Genomic DNA, 18,945 nt, shown 5'->3' with positions numbered 1-18,945 from the left:
GGTGAGACTTTAGATATTTGAAGACAATTTAATATTTTCTTCTTCAGAGTAAACAGATACATATTGTTCAATTGTTCTTCATAAGACCTGACTTCCCAACCCTCAGCATCATTATGTAGTTTTCACTTTTCTTCTTAGAAAGATAATCTTGGAAAGGCTTAAGATGGTAAATGACAAAGAAAAACTAAGGAAAACTGATGCGTATGGTTGGAGAACATATCAAATCAAATCTTTATTATGGTCATAGACCAACATAAGGAGACATTTTTTTCTGCCTATTCTCCTCATCTGTGAATCATGAGATATGATTTTTGATCCATGATCTTTAGAAAAGTGAATTATTTTGCAATTATAATAAGGAAATAAGAAGTCCCTTGCTGGAACAAAGTCCTGGCCCATCTAGTCCAATAGTCTGTTTTCACAGTGGCCAACAAACTGCACATGGCCAACCAACTGCTAGTCTCCTGGCAGATGTTCTTCAGAAGTAGTCTCACTGCCATCAAATAGCTATTGATTCCCTGGAAGGTTTTGTGGGCTTCCAGTTCAGGCTTCAGTGATGTAAATATCTTGAGATAACTTTCCATAAAGGGAGATAAAACAGCTAAAACTAACATTGATCACTTTAAAAAAACATTTTTGCCCAGATTTGCTTTCCTATCTAATTCTCAGTGGTAGCTCTGTTGTGATTTTATTTTCATCAGCCTGCTATTTCAATTGTAACTTGAAAGCTGATTATATATTTATATGACTTTATATATTTACAGTCTTCTAAAGTTTACTGAAGTTGTTATTGGTAGATATGGAGAATCTTTTTTTTAATTCATGCACAAAAAAGCCAGCCTGGAGACTAAATACACAAGAGAAGTTTGACTAAATAGATAGGTTTCTGTGATCCAGTTCCAAGAGGTATATCTAAAGATAAAAAGAAAATCTAAAACATTCACTGAAAAATACAAAAAAAATGTATTTAATAAGTGCCTTTTGCCCTACATTTCTTTGCCCAAAGAAAATATTTGAAAGGAAATAATATTTTCATTCCAGTAGACCAAATCATATTTGTGGTGGAGTCACAAACACGTTCTTATACTGCTAAATTTCTTGGCTAACAAACAAAAGTAAAACTCATGCTATATCAATGTTACGAGATTACAAAAAATAGTGTAAAATACTACTTTTTGTAATGCTGTAATATTAAATGGCATTAACTGAAGTACATCATCCAGGCAGAAAAATTGTTTTTCCCCAACTTTGCTGAAAGTTGTTCTTTCAGAGATAGAAACAGAAACTACCAATTTGAGTTCTAGAGTACAGCATTGAATTTGTGGCAGATATTAATTTCTTCCAAGCTTTATGATCCTTTATGATCAAATAGCTATTGATTCCCTTGACTTCCATGAATTGGTCCCACTCTTTTTTGAAGCCAGGCAAACTGGCAACCAGCACCATAGCTTATGGAATTTCCTTGAAAACATTTGGTTCCATAAATGGAGCACTGTTCAAAGGGTACCTTTACACTGGTTGCTTCCATTTTAACATGGAAGCTCATCACAGAACTGGAGAGGAGATAAAATATTTGATAAGTATATGAACTACATATTTTTTTAAAAAAATTAAATATACTGGAACAAACTTACTAATTTAAAGAACCTCAAACATTCAGGACCTGAAATTCCAAGGATACCATGTTCTTTCACACTTTATTTCTGAGAATGAATGTGTAATAAGCATAATAGTTGCCCAATTCTTCATTTTTATTTCACAAAATAGTTGTACAATTGCTTCACAATGATTGAGGAATTAAAAAAGGAGATTAAAATGCATTTGAATGAATCTATTCACAACATAGTTACTAGGTTCACAGTTTAATCTAAACCGAGCCTACTTTCTGCCATAGGAAACAGCATTTTTAAAGTACTTTTAAGTATAGTACTTTCCAAGGGTTGTGGCATTATAACATGGCAATTTTCTGCTTTTTTAAAAAAATGTTGGAGATCTTCATGTGCAGTATAAACCACCAAAGGGATTAAAACACTTATTTAGGGCTTGTTTCAAAATGATATTTGCAAAACCATGTAACTGAAAATTATAAACTGTCCCTGAATTTTACTGGTATTTTGTGCCTTTGGCATCTGCAAAATGTGCTTGAGCTCACTTAAATATCATGTTTTGCTTAAGCAAGGTATATTGCATAAACCTCAATTAGTTGGATTTACACAACATGCTTGATCCAAACCAACAAACCATATGAAGACCAAGAACAATGTGTGAGCCAAGTCTATTTGCTGATATCTAGTGTAGAGTGGATTTGATTTTAACGTGACTAATATCCTTAGAGTATAATTGCTACCATGCAAGCATGAATATGCAACTAAATGAAAACTGGATCCATTCTACCTTTGGAGTGAGTGTGCATTAGGGGATACTAGTAGCCCAGAAAGGCGATTACTTCTTTCCCTATGAGAAACGTGAGGAGGCAGAGAGAAAGAGAGAAGCTGAGAAAGGGCTATTGCTTTAGGGAAGGCTTTTAAGAGCTATTGAAATCCTTAATAGAAAGCCTGTGTTGTGAATGTAGTTTATATGATAGACTGACAATGCACATTTCCACAAATGAGATATGGTTTTTTATCATGTGCAGACTTGAACTACTCTAGTCCAGCGGTGAAATCCACTTACCTTTACTACTGTTTCAGGAACAGGAGCGCGCTATGCACACTCGCCTCTTCTGCGCATGTGCAGAGGGTAAAAAACGGGATGTAATGATGTCCTGGCAGGTGGGCGGAGCCTCCCACCGCCAGCGCTACCAGTTCGCATGAGCCGTATAGAACCAGCCAGATTTCACTGCTGCTCTAATCCCTTCCTCTATAAATCTGTTTACTGTGGTGCTTTGCCATTCTGAATCAATTATAGAACTGTGTGTTTAATTGCAGTTTTCCATCAAATCTCAGGCTATGTTCATGAAGTTATATTTCTCTTTCTTGTACTAATGTAACAATAACTTAAAACCTCTCTAGAAATTTCTCTGAGATTTCTGAAGAAAAGGCAGTATTTGTGGCAGACTGTGCCTAGTGGTCTGCTCCAGTGGTGGGTTGCCCTCGGTTCGGACCGGTTCTATAGAACTGGTAGTAAAACTGGTGGGAGGCTCCGCCCACTGACCTTGACATCACCAGAAGTGATCTTCACATGCGCATAAGCTTTTGTGCATGCGCAGAAGCAAGGCGCACGAGCGAAGCAATCCCGTTGCAAACCGTTAGTAAAGGTAAGTAGAACCCATCCCTGGTCTGCTCATAGTGAGTTATTGCATTTTGTAATTTCCTCATTAACTTTTTAAACTAATTTGTAAGTTGATATATGACGGTGATCTGTTCAGATCTGTAATTTATCTTCTTCCATACTTAATATTTGCATTTTCACATTAAAAATTAGAATATATGTTTTTCATAGCTTCATTTTGTTTTGTTTTCTTGGTTTCCTGTGGGATTGGCATATCTCCCAAAGTTATTGGGTATTGGGGAAAGAGGCTGAATATTCAATTACTCTATGCTATAAGTCCAGGAAGTAATACCATATAAATTATTTCAACTTTCTCATGTCGATATTTTTAATTACCAGAAATGAGAGACCTGCAAGATGAATACCAAGTGAGATACTTCTGGAAGACAAGTGATGGCAGTAACAACTAACAAAGCAACCAGTAGGATTAGGATTTGAAGATCCAAAGGGTTTTGAACAGAGGGGGCTTGGGACATCTGCTTTTCAATTGTAGTGAGGAGCAGAATCTTTGTGTTCAAGGATTTATGTACCGGTTTTCTGCTGAATCCTCATTTCATGGCCATACACATGTAGAGGCAACTCACTTTGCCCTTTTGTATCATACACATGAACATGGTATTAGAATTTAACTTGTAGTAGGAAATCGGTTAGCTTCACTATCTTAAGCCATTCCCTTTGAAAGAAATGGTGGCCCCTTTGTAAGATTTGGCTTGCACTGTGATGGGAACGACTGTTCTGTGGAAGCTTATATAGGCAGGTCTATCTATGGGAGCATTCATTTTTCCTTGGTTTTGTGGGCTTCCAGTTCAGGCTTCAGTGATGTAAATATCTTGAGATAACTTTCCATAAAGGAAGTGGAGGGAGATAAAGCAGCTAAAACTAACATTGATCACTTTAAAAAAACATTTTTGCCCAGATTTGCTTTCCTATCTAATTCTCAGTGGTAGCTCTGTTGTGATTTTATTTTCATCAGCCTGCTATTTCAATTGTAACTTGAAAGCTGATTATATATTTATATGACTTTATATATTTACAGACTTCTAAAGTTTACTGAAGTTGTTATTGGTAGATATGGAGAATCTTTTTTTTAATTCATGCACAAAAAAGCCAGCCTGGAGACTAAATACACAAGAGAAGTTTGACTAAATAGATAGGTTTCTGTGATCCAGTTCCAAGAGGTATATCTAAAGATAAAAAGAAAATCTAAAACATTCACCGAAAAATACAAAAAAAATGTATTTAATAAGTGCCTTTTGCCCTACATTTCTTTGCCCAAAGAAAATATTTGAAAGGAAATAATATTTTCATTCCAGTAGACCAAATCATATTTGTGACGGAGTCACAAACACGTTCTTATACTGCTAAATTTCTTGGCTAACAAACAAAAGTAAAACTCATGCTATATCAATGTTACGAGATTACAAAAAATAGTGTAAAATACTACTTTTTGTAATGCTGTAATATTAAATGGCATTAACTGAAGTACATCATTCAGGCAGAAAAATTGTTTTTCCCCAACTTTGCTGAAAGTTGTTCTTTCAAAGATAGAAACAGAAACTACCAATTTGAGTTCTGGATTACAGCATTGAATTTGTGGCAGATATTAATTTCTTCCAAGCTTTATGATCCTGAAGTACAACACTTCTGTTAGGGAAATGTGCAACCTAGTCCACTATTTCACAATCTGGACAATTTTAAGATACTGGCTGGACAATTTTGGACATTGAAGTCCAGACATCTTGGAGTTGCCAAGGTTGAGAAATGCTGCTGTAGTCCAACATGCATTTATTAGAAAAGAAGTCTGATAAAAATCAGATTTACCTCCATGATTTATCCATTGATAGGCATCTGTTTTCCAAGCAAATCAACATTTAATATTATATAGCAATGTTACAAATAGGAATGACCTCTTTTACTGTTGTATAGTTATAATATAGTTGCTTAGGTACATTGTCCACAGAGGGATCCTATATTCTCTTTTCTTAGAGTCTTCTGGAATGCAGGTAGTCTTGTTAAAGACTGGCTATCTATATGTACAATATGCTGCATTGGCTCACAAAGGGCAGGATGAAGCTAGTGTGGCTGGAGCAACAATTGATAGATAGGTTACACTGCTATTCTCCCCGTCTTTCAAGGGCTTGGGGTCATCTAAAGGTGTGTTAGGATAGAAGCAGAAAGGCTACATGCCAGCAATGCTGAAAAGAAATGGATGATGTTAATTCAGGTGAGAAAGCCAAGCCATGCTTGATGCCATTCTTAATTCTGGAGTCTTTGACATGGGAGCCAATGGTGAAACCAAACAAAAGTTCCTGATGAAAAATGGTTTTTCCTCCGATGCTGAACCAATGAGTTTCTTTAAAACTCATAAACTGATACAAAGATGGTAATTTTGGAAACATGTTTAGCTTGGAAGGTGCGATCCAGATACTCGGACATCTCAACCTCCACTGTTATGGTCTGAGGCCCTTGTAGCCTTTGTACCAGCATGAGTTCTCCAGTCTGTCTGTCCGAACGTTGCATCACAAAATGTCCTCGGCTGTTTCCTCCTATAATCCCAAACCGCAAGCTGTCAGGACCTGGTCGTCCAGGGGCTGAAGCAGTTGCCATGCGGAAGAGAGGAGTGGGAGTGGCAAGATTGGATGGCAGAGGGAGATAATGGAAGGAGATCGTCTTGGGGGCTTGATGGCATGATCTGCTGTCCATGGGACACGGATTCCGTTCACATTGACTATGAAGAAAAGAAATGTAAACAACAATAGGATCTGGTTAAGAAGTAGTATTCAAAATGTATAATTTGATAATGCCATTATCATTATCAATCATAACCATTATCATGGTTTGTCACACAGTCTGCCAGATGTTCAGACTGGATTTGGCACTTTTGTCTACCTGTCCTGTTCAAGGACCTGGGATAGGCAGATCTGGATGTTTGATGAAGTTACAGATATTGCCACAGGATGTAAGCCATTCTTAGTAAAGCTGCCTTTTGTAATCAACTGATAGTGAATTTGTCAATGCCGATGGTGTTCAAGTGGTGCTCCAGTTGTTTTGGGATTGCACCTAAGGGGCCTATCACCATTGGTACTTACCTTTGCTTACTTTTGCCACAGGCATTCTATTTCTACTTGTAGGTCTTTGTATTTTGATATCTTCTCCAGTTCTTTTTTTTTCTATTCTGCTGCCTCTAGTTACTGCAACATCCACTATCCAGACTATTTTGTCTTTCTTGTTGACAATTGTTAAATCTGGGATCTTATATGGCAGGTGCCTATCTGTTTACATTCTAAAGTTATCCAAGAAGCCTTTTCACTTTCCAGGTATCCGTAGACATTTGGGAAGTGATTTGCTGTTGCCTCTTTTTTTTAGGGCTAAGAGAGAATGACCAGTCCAAGATCACTCAAGTGTTTTCATGCCTAAATCAGAATTAGAACTCACGGTCTCTTGGTTTCTGGCTTGATGCCTTAACCACTATACCAAACTGACACTCAATTTTTTTAGTGGAGGATACCTTCAAATCATTGTTCACTCCTGGGCTCTGCCTGGACTAGTCTCTGCAGTTATTTTAGCAAGCTTTCAGAAGTAGTTTGCCACTGCCTTCTTCCTAGGGTGGAGAGAGAGTGACTAGTCCAAGGTCATCCAATTGGCTTTATATCAAAGGCAGGACTACAACTCATGGTTTCCTGGTTTCTAATCCAGTGCCTTTACCACTATCAAAACTGGTTCTCTTATGCCTTTATTAGGACCACCCAAATGGACATAACAGTGAGAAATAAAAAAAGAGGCAGGAAAGTTCAAGAATTACAATTTTAACTTTTTCCTGCTTCCTTATCCCTTCCTTTTCATATAACTTTGATGGTGAGTTCTGTTGCACTTGAGAGCTTTCATATTCCTTTAGAGCAGAGGTGGTATTCAGCCGTTTCGGATTGGTATGGGTGAACCGGTAGTGGTGACCTGCGGGTGGGCCAGCCCACCCGCCTGGGCGCAATCCCGTCCTATATCGCTGTGTTTTTGATGCTGCACACATGTATGGATGGCATGTGTGAGCGAATTGTCACGTTGTTTGACATTGCATGCATGTGTGAATGGCACATGCAAGTGAATTGCAATGTTTTGTGATGCCGCACACATGCGCGGACAGCACGTGAGTGAAGTGAGTGTGCGCACATATGTACTCACATTTCCGGTGCTGGGCGAATTGGTTGCTACAGTATGTGAATCCCACCTCTGCTTTAGAAATACATTTGGGGAACAGATAGTTTTATAATAGATGGATGTGTCAAAGGTCTTATTATAACTGGGCACAGCATTTAGCTAGTCATTAGAAATAAATGGGGATAATGTTTCTCCTTATTATCAAAACAGAAACACAGCCCTCTTTATGTGGATCTTTGTAAATGGGGAATATATTCGTGCCAGATGTTATATTTTTAGATTAACAGACATAAAAGCAGGCTTTGTTTACAAGATTTCCGATCTAGCGAAGGAATTTATGTGTGCAAAACTATTTCCATCTGTGGAATGGCAGCAATACCAGATTAAAATATTGAGATAGGAATAAAAAAGATATATTCGGGTAGAAATTTCAACATATGATTGTGCCCTTCCTTTAAGGATCCATGGGTACCAGTGACTAGATAAACATTTTTATTTATCTGAAAGGAACACAGCATCCTCCCCCACTCCAAATATTTTCTATTTAGAATTAGGAAATTGTCCAATTTCACTAAGAATACAACAATGGAGGCAGAAAAATTCTCTCTAATAACCTCTTTTGTGCAGTAGTTCTAAATTTGGAGGATCTTTCATGAAGTATGGTTGCTGGGATGCTGCACATCTCCCTAACATTTGCTTTCTTCTCTGGCTCCATCTAAAACATAGATTTCTTTCAGTAGAACAGAATAAAATGGTCTAAAATAATTGAATTCAACTTCCACAATATTACATTAAATTTGAATTCTTGTTACACGAACAATTTTATTTCTGGCCTAATAACACAGATTTTCTAAGATAGCAGTGATTTATCCAGATGTATTAAAGTAAAAGAAGAAAATGAAGTTATTTTAAACCTAGTTGATGCCAAAGCAAGAAGTTGAATCATAAGATTAGTTCTCTTACCAACATCAATGAAGCTTAAAGGTATTTCATATTAGCTGGTTTGTAGCAAAAATTCTGTCAAAACTTAAAGAAAGCTGCATTTTCTCCACTTGGCTAGGATGACTCATTAAGGCATGATACTGTATATTTTGGCCACATATCAAAGAGCACATAACAAATAATCTTACTGACCGGAGGGAAAATATTTATACTGAATAATCCAAGATACAAGTTGTAAATTTTTCTGGTCTATGATCAAACAAGCAAAAATAGCTCCATCATCAAGTTATTGATTTTGATCTCAGCTTTACAAGGCATTTCAGAATCCATAATCACTATGGATTTCCTGACCAGTAATGATTTCCTCTTTACTGTATTTTTTCTGTTATTGAAGAACCCAACTGACAACCAGAGGTCATCATGGTAGAGCAGGTAATGATTGTCCATGTGGTGAAGCAGTGCATGGAGATTCAGCCACGCATTTTTTCTTCTTTCTTTTAAAGTGACAGAGTAATTATTAGTTATCACTGCCATATTCCTGAATTTTGATTAATTGGTCAATGCTGAATGTGTTTTATATGTTTGGGTGATTACTGGGAAAGTGCCTGCTTTAATTATTTCTCTCTTATTTAATACCCCAACCCAAAACCTATACATCATTTTACTTCATTATTTATTTTTAATTCATAATCACTAATTGATTTTTCCCTAGGAGCATGAACAAAGAATAATGAGCAAAGAAAGCACCCCTAATGAGCTACTTCAAAAGAAATGAATTAGGAGGAAGCTTCTAATTCAAGGAACTGTAGCCCTGACAAATCTCAGAAGAGCTGCTGAAAGTGAAATCAAATAATATCTTTAAAAAGTGGGATAAATAGCAGCCTTTTCTTATTAGCCGCTTATGCATGAGAACTACATTATGACACTTCAAAAATGCCAAATGAATCCACAGACCTCAAGATCACACACCTATGAGGTAGTGAAATCACATTGGAAATTATAAATGATGCCAGTTTCATGCTAAATCTTCAGTCAGAAGTCAACAATGGAGAAGCTCTTAAGTGTTTAGTCACCATTTAAAAGCCACTGCATAATAATGGTGTTTTGAATTAATTAACAGGAGGAAGTCATATGATAGTCGTATTTTTATAATGGTAGCCAGTTGTTAACAGAAAATATACACTTTTTAAAAAATGGCTTAATGCAGATTTCTGCTGTGGAAGCACTTTTCCCACATTTTTGCTTCAGTGGTTGAGAATAACTGGAGTTGTAATCTAACTCATCTGAAAGGCACCATGTTGGGGAAAACTCATTTCTCATTATAGCAATAGCAATAGCACTGAGACTTATGTATTGTTCCATAGTGCTTTACAGCATTCTCTAAGCATTTTACAGAATCAGCATATTGCCCCCAGCAATCTAGGTCCTCATTTTACTGACCTCAAAAGGATGGAAGTCTGAGTCAACCTTGAGCTGGTCAGGATCAAACTGCTGGTTGTGGGCAGAGTTTGCCTGCAATACTGCATTCTAACCATTGTGCCACCAGGGCTTTTTGGTGAGAAGGTGATGTTACTTACAAGGGTGATGTTTTCACATAGCTGACATTTCCACCAGTCTGGGGACACTCTGGCCTGACACATTGAAAGCTTCCTCCGATGTTAATGCATGTTGTTCCCCTAATGCAGCTGTGCAATGAGAGTGCACATTCATCTATATCTGCAAGGTAAACAGAAGAGTGAGTGATAGAGGAATAGATTTAACTCTTTTGAGGTTGGCAGACAGTCAATTCAAAAAGAAACACAGAAGCTGCCTTATACGGAGTCAGATTAATGGTCCATCAATTTTTGTAGAGTCCATATTGACGGGCTAGATTCAAGGCACAATTCTTGCACTGTCCTATATGGAGCTGCCAAAAACTAAGCCTGAGAGCTTTTTGATGTAAATCCATAGAAGTCAAATATATGACCTGCTACTGGACCATGGCTGAGAATTTGCTACCAGAATTTCCATTGCCAGACCTAAACAAGAGCATGTTCTGTGTGAATGGACAAGCCTCTCCTCTCCCCTCTTCAGTACAGAGAATTAGACATCCCCACACCATCCAGTGAAGATGATCTTACTACTTCCTGAGGCAGCTCATTCCACTTTCATACATCCCCTTTCAAGAACAAGACTAATGCTCAAGTAAAGTTTTATTACAGTTAAGTGACCTAATTGTTCATCACATCACCATAAACTGTAATTCAGAGAATTCAAAATCACCAGACTTCTACTATCTGGAAAAGCACCTTGGATAGATCTCATGGCATTTTTCTATTATTATTTTTTTGAGATACTATTGCTTTCAACTGTACTTGTTGCCTAATTTTATTTGACTTCTATGGATTTTATCTGAGCATTGCCGAAAACCCCTTGAAATCTATTCTATCTGTAGCATCACTTTTTCCACATCAAGGCTGTAATTGGCCTGCGGGTAAAGTGCTAGGGGTTGCAATCCATAGAAGAGTCAGTGTGAGCAAAATTAAAACTAAATTCAGTATAACTAATAGGACTCCTCACCAATTATTCATTTAATTTTGTCCTCTCTGATTTAGACAACCTTTGGATGTCTGTGGGACCATATCTAAGATTTTAAGAGCCATAAGTTGCATTAAGATGTGCACTTTAGTTTTATATCAAGGCTAAAACATTTTAGCATTACATAAGAAATACATAGTTTTCTAAGAATAGTAATAACTTTAAGTAATGGAAAAAATGCAGCAAGAGGCAGCAGGGTAAGTTTACATAAGATTACTTCCTTATTATCCTATTTATACCAGAGAGTCCCAAATTTTAAGGCTGGCAAAAACATTTGGCCTTTTAAGATCTTATTGTAGAGAATCTTCTGAAATTGTGCAGATTATGGTACGTGGGTAGTGGTTTAGGGACATCTTCAGAGAGGTGAAAAGCATCAAGATGACAACAGTAATGTGATTAAATTTCTACTTTTTTAATGTGTTGCACACATACAAAAAGTAGGTGGAGCTTTGATTGCACAGCCACAGCTGCCAAATTAGCAATTTTTACTCCAAAGCACCTGAGGGTAGGACAAGAAGCAATGGGTGGAAACTAATCAAGGAGAGAAGCAACTTAGAACTAAGAGAAATTTCCTGACGGATAGAACAATTAATCAGTGGAACAACATGCCTCCAGAAGTTGTGAATGCTTCAAAACTGGAAGCTTTTAAGAAGATGTTGGATAACCATTTGTCTGAAGTGGTGTAGGGTTTCCTGCCTAAGCAAGGGGTTGGACTAGAAGACCTCCAGGGTCCCTTCCAACTGTTATTCTATTCTATTATTCTATTCTATTCTATTCTATACTACCCCATCTCCCCTCGGTGGATTCTCTTGGAAGGCTTGCATGTTCAGAAGTGGCTGCCAGGATGGATGTGGCCAACCACAAAGCACTTGGATATGCAGAAGAAACATGGATCCTGTAACCATCCTTTCACATGTCAGCAATCATTTATGGTTTTTTTTTTTTTTGAGAAGATGAATATTGCTCCATCTCATCATACTGTGACCATCCACCATTTTATTTTTTTGAGAATGGTTGGGAATTCAAGATATTGTTAGGAATAAAGATGCTTTCTTAATAAAAAGAAAGAGGCTACATTCAGACTTGGAGCAGGAGCATTTAAAAAAAAAAAATCAGGATGGTAGCCCAGCCCCTTTTTACATATGTCATATACATGAAGTATGTTTAAAAAAAAAAAGAGTGGGTCTTTGTGTGGTCACAGATGGCATCTTGACTTTTTAAACCTCCCACAGTCTCCTGTAGTATGAAATCCAAAGCACTTTTCAATAAATTTTCAAAGCATGTACAATCTTATTATACCTGATGTAGGAATACGTGTACGCAGGAAAAAGCAGATTGAGACAGTTGGATCTTATGTATGCAAAATGATGACACCGTGGGATGATTTTCTATGCATGAGAGAATGAATATAAGAAAAACCTGGCTGGCGTTTTGTTCAGCCAATAGGCAGTCTGTCTGATGTCTCTTCGAGAACATAAGCAGAGGAACAGATGTATATAGTTACTCAAGTAACTGATTAAACCACCAATTTATGGCAGAGAATGTCTTTGTTTAACTGTTTTGTATGTAATATATGTATTTCTTTTATCCATCCCAAATCTTTTATGGCATAATTCTAGGAGATAATCTCAAACTCTTGTACAATATTATGATAAAAGGGGAAGAAATTTTCCTTCTTCACTTTTTCTACCCAGTGGGTCATTTTACTGATCTCTCAAGCTAACTCTGTTTTAGTGTAAGATGAAGGTACTACTCTGCTGGAACTCATATCATACCACAATTCAGTTTTTAGCAATCTGTGTCCATTTGTGTTTCCTCTAAACACTTTTTGTTTCCTCTGTAAAAATGCTTTACCAAGGAAAGGCATATGGATTAAAATGGTTTTCTTAAGTGATTATTAAGAACTTTAAAGCTGGTTAAATTCAGGCCATTCTCCTAAGACTCATTTAAAGGAAGAAACTGAATCAACACTAAAATTAACTAATTTCTATCATCATTTGAAGTCAATTTTCTACAGCAGCCCAGTAATACAGAGCACATACTTCATGGTACAATGTCCCTTTTCAGCCTGAGACAGCTCTTGGCACTTTACCACCATACCTTTCCACATACCTTAACTGCAGTACAACAAATATTTTGTTTGGGGGAATTCTTCTGTCAGCATTCACAGCTAGCATTTCATATTATGGTGCATCACAAATGGTCTTATCTGTGGGAAATCTGATGCCCAGACTGTTGTATTTTAACTAGGCATCAAATCCACATCAAAATACAGGAATGCATGGATGTCTGCAAACTATGATAATGGAAAGTCAAGATGGCAAAAGTTTGTATAGGGGTTGGAACCCTCCTCTCATTCTTGATATGGTTTATATCCCACTTGGGCATCAACATTGTGAGACAACAGGCTGCCTACAAAATGGCCAGAAGCTGTTCTGCTGTAGCCCTGTCTCTTTAAATGCTCTTCCTAGCCAGCTGAGCAGCTGTTGGTTATAAAAGCTGAGCAGAGAGGCAGTTCCCGGTATTTGGGAGAAAGGGAAGGAGATGTTTGTTTGTGAAGCAACTTAACACAGATAGAAAAGGCTAATTCTCTCAAGCAATGGGACTTGGAGTAGTAACTTGAATGGTAGAAGGAGGTGTAGTATAAGGGGAAGGAGTGGAGTGGTGAGCATTGAGAACTAGACTTTGAATACTTGTGTGTGTGTGTGTGTGTGTGTTGCCAGGTACCTGTGTGGTTGTATTGTCTCTTGGATTTTGGAGCCCAGTGACCTGGTATAGATAAAAGAACTGTGATAAAGTGATTGTAGCAATGGGATATCCAAAAGGTAGGAGGTTCATAAAAAGTGGGATATTAACACAAGGTTGTAAGCCCACAAGTGGAGGTGGCTTAGACTCAAAGGGTTCTAAACACTTCCATGAAAAATAAACTTTGGCTAAAAAAAGGGGGCTGCAAAGGTAAAAGTGCCATTGCTCTGCTCAAACTTTGCAAAAATTAACCAACATCCTGACTGCAGAAACCAAGACTCTTACCAAATAAATAGGCATGGAAAAGGCAGAAGGGACAGATTCTCCCTTAGAGGCTACTATTTTGGCAGAGACAGGTGTCTGACCTAGACCTGTTGTAAGGCCAAAGCAAATGGTAGACCAGCCTGAAATGGGACTAGGCAGAGATACTAGGGCCGATATCAAAGAACTGATAAGCCAGCAGGAGAGGAAAGGCTGGGGTTCATTTAAAGGAAATGCTTTAGAGGGAGAAAGAAAGGAAAGATAGACTGGAATGGGAAAGGAGTGAAAGAGAGGCAAGAAAAGAGAGATTAGGAGGTTGATAGACCTGCTTAAAGGGATACAGTCACTAGAAGAGGCACACTCTGCTCTAAAGAGAGTAAAGTCTATAGAGAATGGAGGTAGTCTCAAATACATTAAAACCCCCAAGTTGGCAGAGGAAGAAGACGTAGAAGCCTATTTATCCATGTTCAAAAGAGTAACTGCCTCTTGTAAGTGGTCTGAAAGTGAATGGGTGACCAGCCCCATGTTTAACAGGAAAGGCTTTGACAACCTTATAGTAGTTTTCCAACAAGAGAAATAGTGGATTACTCTCATGTCAAAGGGATAATCCTCTACAGATATGATGTCCCTCCCTATAGGTGGAGCTTAGAAATTACACCTAAAACATGAAGGCGCTCATGAATTGTGGGCAAGGTTGGAAGCCCTAGGCAGGAAATGGCTGAGGCCAGACAAAGTAAGCAAGGAAAGAGTGGTAGAGGATTAAGTTTAGAACTCTTTCTTCAAGTACTTCATATCAAGTTAATGTCTTGGGTGCAAGAACACAACCCAGAGTCAATCAAAGAGCAATTGAACTAGCTTAGGACTACAAGGAGCACAAAAGTCAAGAGGATATTGGAAGGGAAGATGCAGAAGGAGAGAGAATAAGAAAGCCTGTTCTAGAATTTAAGAACTTTAAGGAGCTGGTAGAGAGAAAGGTAGGAGGAGTAAAGAAGCCTTTAGCTTCTATGCAACTTACAGGAAGGCCTTGGGAGGTCAGAGAATCAAATAATTGTTACAACTGTGGGGAAAGTGGTTATTTGTCCAAAGACTATAAAAGAAAGCCAGAGGAAAAAAGGAATGGCTGCAGAAGTGCAAGCGTCACTGGGAAGAAAAATATGATCCCAGCAAAAGTTAATGGATTTACTGTGAGAGGCTTAGTAGATACTGTGGAGTAGATGAACACTGCTAATTGAGTAAAGAAGGCAGCATCTATGGGGAAAGAGCTTCTTACAACTGAGTTTGAACAAACTGAGATGATCACATTGGTTAAAGCCAAAGTACAGGCCACAGGGAAAGGACCATGTAATGGTGGTAGGAGTTATCCCTAATTTGCTACGCAACCTAGTGATTGGAACTGATTTTCCACTTAAGGTTGGACTCAGAGAAAAGGATTCAAGAAGGAAGCTAAGATATTGGGAGTAACTACAAGGGCCCAGTCCAAGGCTCATGGTTTTCCTGCTGCAAACAATGTGACCTTGCTTACGTGACAGACCTCATGTCCTGAGGAAGGGTCTTTAAGGATCATTGTGCTGACGTTTGCATTCCTCAGCGTGGTTTGCCAACTACTGAGAAAACAATTCCATGAGAATGGAGTAGAAGCAAGAAGGGAAGGAACCTAGGATTCTTCCTAGCCATAGTAATTTAATAGAAGTGAGATTTCCTAGGAAAGAGAAAGCTTTATAAAAAGCTGAGAAAACAAGGGTGAACCCATAGGGATAGAGAGACTCCTAAATGGGAAAATCATTTTGGACTCTTACAAAAGATAGTTACAACATTAAAACATTGTTGGTTAACAGCAGAAGAGGAGGAAAGCAAGGAAACAACCCCTAGATTCCAAGAACAGTTACTGTAAAGGATAAGGCTTATATTTCTAGATGTTTTCTAGATATCATTAAGGAAGGTTGGTGTGAAAATCTAATTGAATATATTCTAATGCAGAGGAATAAGTTAAAGAACACATTGCCCAGGAACATTTAGAAAACAGCCAAAGAAAGCCAAAAAAGACATCATGATAAAGGTTTAGTGATTTAACGTAGGAGACCAAATCCTGTTAAAGAAAGCAAATTATAGGCTAAGTGGCAGAGTGCCTACATAGTAAAAGAAGAGAACAGGGCCACTAAATTATGAAATAGAATTGGAAGACAAGAAAAAGAAAATCTACCATGCCACAACTTCCTCAGGAAATGGCACAAAAGAGCTGAATCTGAGATGGCTTTGCTGGCGCTAAACAAAAGGCATCCAGAATTGTTTGGCTGAAGTTTGGGCTGCAATATTGCAACCGTCTCATTGAAATATCTATATCAGGGGTAGGTTCTACTTAACTTTACTACCAGTATGCAACGGGAGCTCACTGACTTGATTATGCATAAAAGAACCCACAACAAAATATTACAATATATTGGCAGAACCTATATTTAAATAAGGACTAGGGCATAATTACTCAGCCTCCCCCCCCCCCCCCACCCAACCACTGATCTCTCCAGCCAAACTACACTTAAGGAAGAATACTCAATTCCTATCAGCCACAAAATATAAAATGGGCTCAGTTCCATCCACAGCTTCTGAAACCATTCTTACTGTAAATAGTAGAGTAATTGCTGTCCTCTTATTTTGTGAGACTGTGTGGTGTTTTTGGAAGGGTAATGATTGTGTATTCTTTGAGGGTATCCTGCTAAACATAGTTTACAAACCTCCCCCCCCCCATTCTCCATTGCAGTAGGTAAGGGACATATTCAAGAAAGGAACATATATGGCCCGTATATTCATTTGATCATGAATTTAATTAATAGTAGGCATACTAAAGCGGTTTTTAGCCTCTGTTTGAAGAGTGTTGCTAATAAATCTGGAGACCTTACAGTAGAAAGCAATGATGATGAGCTATGTGCGCAAATTCTAGCACACATGTTTCATGTTTGCGGCATGACATGCTGCTCGAGGCCTACGTTTGGGGAGGAAAGTTATGTAGCTTCTATAAAATGCCATCTGTTCCATCTGTTTAGTAAAAGGAAAGCTCTATGTCACCTTCACAGTTTTTCCCATCATTGAAGAGCTTGTATCCAGGGGGGCAGGAGCAGTGGTATGAGCCAGGAGTGTTGATGCAAGCATGCATACACAGACGAGGGACTCCCTCCAGCTTGTAAATTTCACATTCATTCACATCTGCCAGAAAAGAAATTGACATGACAATCCTGCAGGAACAAAATGCATCACTATGTGGGTGGGGTAGCAAGGAGAGTGAGAAGTGTTCCTGGAATATAACTGCTACTGATATCAAAGATAATACAATTTATATTGTTAGAGGGGGAGGGGAAATAAGTGTAACCATGATTTAGCCATTAGCTATTGCTTTTAAAAATTGGAGCAAAACTGAGTAGATGGAAATTGTAAAAGAAACCAGGTCCTGATGTTAACCGTCCAAAAGACATCATGTGTCTGTAATGACGTTGGTTTTCTAGTCAGGACTACCCCAAAGTGTGAAATATAGAGATGAAATACTAGTGCTACCAATAATAGATTTGGATGTTGAAACTGGGGTTAAACTGATCTGAAAGCAGGAACAGCTCATCACTTTTTCTGTTCAGGTGTATCGTTCAAATGATCTCTTACCCTGGCAAATACTGTTTTCTGTAGTGCCACTCATATGGAAGCCCGCTTCACAGCTGCAGTGTTGCATTCGATCTAATTGGGCACAGCGCGGCTTGCGACTAAAAGCTGGGTCATTTGTTATGCTCCATGCTGGAGGTACTGAAAAAAGAAGTGGGAAGAAATTACTGATAGAAGAAAATACTTGTAGCTCAGGATTGACCTGTGGGGTCCTTGGTGATCTCTGAACTTGGTGGTTTTCTTGAAGATGTTTTATTATCAAACTAAGGAACATCAGCAGTGTTATTAGGAAGTGGGGTTTGCTCTAATTTTATATACTTTTTTGTGAAAACATTTTTCTTTTCCCTTTATTCACTATATTCTCTCTTTCTTAAAACTGTGCTGTTTTTCTTACTGTGTAAAATTCTTCAATAAAAATTAATTTAATAAAAGGAAAACCTAAGAATCAGATCCAGTGTGGTATAATAGTTAAGGTGTTGACTAGTACTGGGGAGACCAGGGTGAAAGTTTGCTGGGGAAAATTGGTTCAGCCATTCTCTACCTTGTAGAGTTAAACTGAAGAAGAAAACGCTATATCCAGCTCTTGAGGAAATACGGGATATAATTGTAACAAATAAAAATTGTTCCTCCTCTTGACATAAACTTTCTTTATACTATTTCTTTCCTTTTCCTTAAAATCATTTTCATATTTATGCAAAGAGTGGTTTTTCCCCCTTCTAAAATACATTCAGATTTTCTTCTGCCTTTTGCAAAAATGGAGGAAATTGCAATTATACACTTTACAGCAAATCCTAATTTAAACAGCTAATTTTGACTTGAGCCAACCATTGTTTGCCACATACTATGTATCTTCCCTTGGTGCATAAAAGAAAGGAGGAGTGAAACATTTCAATTCCACCATCCTTAGCCCCCCCCCCCCCCCCCAGCAAAATACAAACCTGTCTGGGTTTGATACTGGCAATTGGGGCCGGTCCATCCCTGTGAACAAATGCATTGAGTCTGGTCACCTGTCTCTGTACATGTTCCTCCATTCCGGCACTGATTTGAGCACAGACTAACATCTGATTAAAGAAGGAAATTAAATGCTTAGAAAGTTTGCTTCTTTCAGCTCACAAGCTGCATTGTATAAGCATATAAAATGTTGCCTACAGAAAACAATCACTTGTCCTTGAATGACAAGCAAAATCACTTGATATGAAGGGATAATGTAGTCTCTGTATTGGCTTTTGCACACGTGCATTTGAACAAATTCATAAAAAGTATGAAGAGTGAGTTGTAGTTTTAGGTACTTCTTACCATCTTCAGCAGAGTGAGTGTTCCACCAACTCTAGCAAAGGTGAGAAATTATATCCTTTC

At 38.0% G+C, this 18,945-nt stretch overlaps 1 protein-coding gene across 1 annotated transcript in view; it reads right to left on the bottom strand.

Moving 5' to 3' along the window:
- Window positions 1-5,625: 5,625 nt before the first annotated feature.
- FBLN7 (fibulin 7) overlaps window positions 5,626-18,945 on the bottom strand; it is a 32,544-nt gene continuing 19,224 nt past the window's right edge. The window contains exons 4-8 of the mRNA XM_070948106.1: window positions 18,528-18,650; window positions 17,593-17,730; window positions 17,008-17,145; window positions 9,942-10,080; window positions 5,626-5,998 (exon numbers count right to left, since the gene is read on the bottom strand). Coding sequence (XP_070804207.1) covers window positions 5,626-5,998; window positions 9,942-10,080; window positions 17,008-17,145; window positions 17,593-17,730; window positions 18,528-18,650 — 911 coding nt within the window. The remainder of the gene's footprint in view (window positions 5,999-9,941; window positions 10,081-17,007; window positions 17,146-17,592; window positions 17,731-18,527; window positions 18,651-18,945) is intronic.

This window comes from Pituophis catenifer, unplaced genomic scaffold (assembly GCF_029215685.1).
Source record: "Pituophis catenifer annectens isolate HBS135680 unplaced genomic scaffold, rPitCat1.0.hap2 SCAF_1, whole genome shotgun sequence".
NCBI lineage: Eukaryota > Metazoa > Chordata > Lepidosauria > Squamata > Colubridae > Pituophis > Pituophis catenifer.
The sequence above is the reverse complement of the archived record's forward strand: the minus strand, read 5'-3'. Positions and strand labels throughout refer to the sequence as shown.